At 34.9% G+C, this 5,000-nt stretch overlaps 1 protein-coding gene across 1 annotated transcript in view; it reads left to right on the forward strand.

Annotated features, from left to right (window-relative positions):
* Window positions 1–2,252, forward strand: part of LOC137643999 (uncharacterized) — a 6,891-nt gene extending 4,639 nt beyond the window's left edge. The window contains exons 3-5 of the mRNA XM_068376862.1: window positions 129–240; window positions 716–857; window positions 1,744–2,252. Coding sequence (XP_068232963.1) covers window positions 129–240; window positions 716–857; window positions 1,744–1,919 — 430 coding nt within the window. The 3' untranslated portion in view covers window positions 1,920–2,252. The remainder of the gene's footprint in view (window positions 1–128; window positions 241–715; window positions 858–1,743) is intronic.
* Window positions 2,253–5,000: the final 2,748 nt, after the last annotated feature.

The raw sequence follows: 5,000 nt of genomic DNA on the forward strand, positions 1-5,000 counted from the left end.
TTCCCCTCTTGGGAATAGCCAGCATTGGGCAAAGGCTGGCTGCTGAGGTAAACTTTTCCCGTGCGTACTAATCCTGACTTTCTCAAACTGTTTATAACCTGCGAATGACCCACCCTGGTATCTTCCAGATCCCACGGACTGTCATGTCTAGGATGCAATCCTGCGGACTGTAGAATTCCTCTAAATTGCAACTACGGCCTGGTAAAGGATATTTGCTACTGCTGTGATGTCTGTGCCAAGGTAAGACTAGATTACATCTTTCAATTCCTAATGAAAATTTTACAAGCAAGCCTCTCATATTCATACCTCCTTTACCGTTGTTCCAGCTTTTTCTTTATCGGGTAAGCATCTGAATGCAATTTATTGTTGCACTTGTTTCAGTTCTGTCTTATTCATAATTAAAATTATTCTGGTTACTGTAAAGGAAAGTCAACTTAATTCTTCTGATGTATCCTTATGTCGATTAGTAGGGCATTATAGAGCCAGTTCAAGTTTCAGGAAAAAGTGTAGATACGAGAATAAATGAAAAGTGTGAATGGTATTAAATTCAGAAGAAACAGGCCACATCCATTTACACCTTTTAGACCACTGATAATCCTTACCTTATTGTTATCATTATGCCCTACATTACCATAGCACCGTGGTTACCCTTTCCTATCTACAGTGTGTAGATTATACATTCTCCAATTTTTACTTTTCTTTTGATGATTTTCAGGGTCCTGGAGAGGAGTGTGGGGGAATATGGGGTCTCCGGGGACAGTGTGGTGATGCCTTCATCTGTGACAATAGCCATAGCCGGGAGATGCAGCCCGATTATCCGGTAGATTTCTTGCCTGGAGTCTGTATAGAATTGGCAGGTGAGTAGGCCGGCATTCGCTTATTTCGCCCATGAAAAACAAACATATGCATATCTAAGAGGAACATCGTTATGTTTATAATCCTCTTTATGATTACAATCGTTCAGCTCATTGTTTTATTCACCTTATTAGTTTTGAGTGTTCTAGCATATTGTTTATCAGCTGCAGTTTACGGGACAGTAGTTGTGCTCTATTGTTAATTTCTAACTGTGCTATTAATGATTCTTTTTTTCTCGTTTAACCATATCCATTTTTTTATCAGTGATTATATTCAGTTTAACTCTATTTCTTCCTTTTTTCTGATGACTGAATTCTGCAAATCTTTATACTTTTCTTTTTCGTCCCAATTCTCTATTATTCATTATCAACTTTGGCATTGACAGTACAATATATTATTACGAGGACTGCATAATTTAGTTCAAACCCTTGATAGAGTCAAATTAATGCCTTGAAGACATCACCACATCGTATTACCCTGTCATCTCTTCCATACATCTTATTCTTTGCTGTTTAAATAAACTAAAATTCAACCTCCCTCTTCGATTAAAATTTTGAGTGTTGTATTTCAGGTGTCTTCGAAAGATCGTTGTTCAAATTGCTTTAAATTCATTTTTGGTCGAACTCTCTCAGCAAATAATCCCTCGAAGTACTTCGTTCCTCACATTTTGTAGATTGACGAATGAAATCATCTTTGGGTTTACTTTCCTAATGATGTGGTTTTCTGCTGATAAGCTTTTCTTACCTATGATGAGAATTCTCGTTCGCAAGTCTTTTCACATCTTTAAAGTGATACTTTACCAAATACTTCCTCAAAATTGAATAATGGTTTGAAGAACCGTATGCATGGTCTAGTGTAAAGTTTGATTATATTTTGTCCCTTTCACAGCTGAGAGGTCGAGGAGGGCCATGGGAGGAGGGCTCTCGGGTGGCACTAGAAGAGCAGGAAACGCTAAACTGCAAGCCAGGCAGCATGTTCACAAGGCATTTGGTGATGTGCCTGATGAATACAAGGCTCTTCTGGCTGCCTTTTTGAAGAATCAGAACGCCAAGCCAGGTCGCTAGTGACTCCACATCCTTTGTCGGTTCATTTCTCCATAACGCCTAGTTCTGGGATGTTAGCTGTCTCAGTTTTTCTTGATTCCTACAACTTAATCCATATGGAGATGGGTCTTTTTCTCTGGTCTTAACATTGTTTTCCTTTAAGGATAAGGTAGAAAAATCTATCTGTCTGTTCCAGTAGTCATTACAGAAGAGAAGACGATTGGGATTTATTCCAGTTGTTGCAAAATTGATTTTTGCCGGTTAATGATTATTGTATTATATTCTGCATTTGTAATGCTGGTAAAGAGAAACCTTAAAGAATGTTGTAATTCTACACAATAATAAAAGAACATAAAAGAATCATATTTCATTTTCGTTGTTTTGATAATGCAAAAATTATTTATGTAATTCCATCCATTATGTTAATCTTTCCAATACAGATGATATAGGGCATAGATTTGGAGTGTAAAAATGTGATTTCTTTATAACTTAAAAACCCTGTGGTACATAGAAGGTGGTTATAACCATGATTTTGTACACTTGGTCGAAGATGTTAGGTCATCGGACGGCAAGGAAAACATTACAACTAAGTAGGGTAAAAACTTTCCACCCTTCCCTGCCACACACACACACACACACATATATATATATATATTTATATATATATATATTTATATATATATATATATATATATATATATATATATATATATATATATATATATATATATATATATATGTACAAGTTTTCACTAAAACCCACGAATTCTTTAAAAATCAATGTTATTCCACAAGTGCTTGCTGAAATATAATTTCCAATATCTATTGATAGCGAACAAAAATGACAGGCTATCTATGAGTGAACGTGGTAGATTAACATTATTAAAATTCGAATCAATATCGCCATTGAACAGAAGAGTCAAGGGACAGGTAATTGTACTTCAGATTGAGAACAAACACAACACAAACTCAACTCACGTTTTCAGGTAGACGCCTCTACAAATCCTCCTCAGTAGTTAATGGATTATTATCATTATTATTAGCTAGGTACAACCTTAGTTTGGAAAGCAGGATGCTATATTGTAAGCCCAAGGACTCCTGCAGGGAAAAATAATCCATAGAGGAAAGGAAATAGGGAAATAGATTAACCACGATAGGCAATGAACAATCAAAATAAAATATTTCAAGAACAGTAACAACACTAAAATAGATCTTTCATGTACTGAATAATATGTAAGAATATATTTATGTCAGCCTGCAAGTTTGAACTTTTGAAGTTCCACCGGTTCAAATACATCATTATTAAGATCATTCCACAAATTGGTTACAGCTTGAATAAAATTTCTGTAATAATGTGTAGTATTAAGCCTCATGATGGAAAAGGCCTGACTATTAGAATTACCTGCATACCTAGCATCACGAACAGGATGGTACAATCTTGGATTATCCGAATGCAAAGAATGGTCAGAATTATGAAAAGTCTTATGCAATATACATAACTAACTAACTGAACGACGGTGCCAGATATTAATATCTAGATCAGGAATACGAAATTCAATGTACTGTAAGTTCCTGTCCAACAAATTAAGATGAGATTCAGCAGCTGAAGGCCAGACAGGAGAACAACTCTCGAAACAAGGCAGGATGAAAGAATAAAAGCTTAATCTTACCCTGATTCCGAGAAAACAATTCTGGGTTCATTTACTTAATTTTTGGCTCTTGCAATGTCGTGAATAATGCTACTTGAAAAATAATCTTACTTATATAAAACGCAATATGTATTGAATATAATATCCCATGTGTAACATCAAAAGAACAAGTTACCCATATTGTTCGAATTTCAATTGGATACTTATAATGTTCCCGATCTTTAGACTTCCAAGCCCGTAAATCCTGTCCAATGAATAAAAAGGTTCCTTATCCAGATCTACAATAGATCTCTCCCTAAGTTCAACCAGACTCGTTTCATGGTGTCAGTCACAAAACCCATCTCTGGTCAAATTTTCTTGCAAATCGAGCCATAACTTTTTATGTAATCGTGCTATCAAACAGATAATTAGCCTAAGCAGAAGGTAATTGTGATGCTCAAACTGAAAGTTAAAGGAACAAGGGAACTATTTACTATATTCGAATTAAACACAGTAAAGCATCGTAAAGAGTAAACAACAAACAATTTTGGAATATTGAAGCTTTCTTTTGAAATTAATAAAACACAAGGAATCTGTTATAAAACAATGAGCGAAAAAGACCTATGTTATAAATTCTTCACAATTACTATAATGATTATTATAGTTATTTTCACTATAAAGTAGGGTATGCAAAACTTCACCTGTGATAATTCTTAAAAGCGGTCATGAAATTCAATTATATAGTGGTGGAAGGTAATTTCTTTTTAAAAATTATTCATTGTAGTTTTCTTATTTTATGTACGACATTTCTGGGCACATCCCATATTCCCCCCCCCCCCCTCTCTATTCTATAGCTTACCACAAATCATTTAGCCCTGGTCAATTAGAAAAAAATACAACTATCTAATCTAAAGAGATAATAATGTAGCCTTACTCTAATACTCTATTTAGTATGGCTTATTTATCCAACCACTTATTCAAATCTGTTCACAATTTCTGTCTTACTATGAAGTTCTCAAATCTCCTGGCTTGGGCTTCATACGGTTGGGCGTAACCCGAAGTCTTTTATTATTATTATTATTATTATTATTATTATTATTATTATTATTATTATTATTATTATTATTATCATTATTATTACTTGCTAGTCTACAACCCTAGTCGCACCAGGGAAAGCAGCCTAGTGGGAAAGGAAACAATAAAAGATAAAATATTCTAAGGACAGTAACAACATCAGAGTAAATTTTTCCTATATAGAATATAAAAACGTTAACAAAACAAGGGTAAGAGAAATAGGATATTATAGTGTGCCCGAGTTCACTCTCAAGCAAGAGAACTCTTACCCAGAGGCTATGGCACTACCCAAGACTAGAGAACAATGGTTTGATTCTAGAGTGTCATTCTCCTAGAAGAGCTGCTTACCATAGCTAGTCTCATCTACCCTTACTAAGAGGAAAGTGGCCAATGAAGAAGT

Source organism: Palaemon carinicauda, chromosome 1 (assembly GCF_036898095.1).
Source record: "Palaemon carinicauda isolate YSFRI2023 chromosome 1, ASM3689809v2, whole genome shotgun sequence".
NCBI classification, from domain to species: domain Eukaryota; kingdom Metazoa; phylum Arthropoda; class Malacostraca; order Decapoda; family Palaemonidae; genus Palaemon; species Palaemon carinicauda.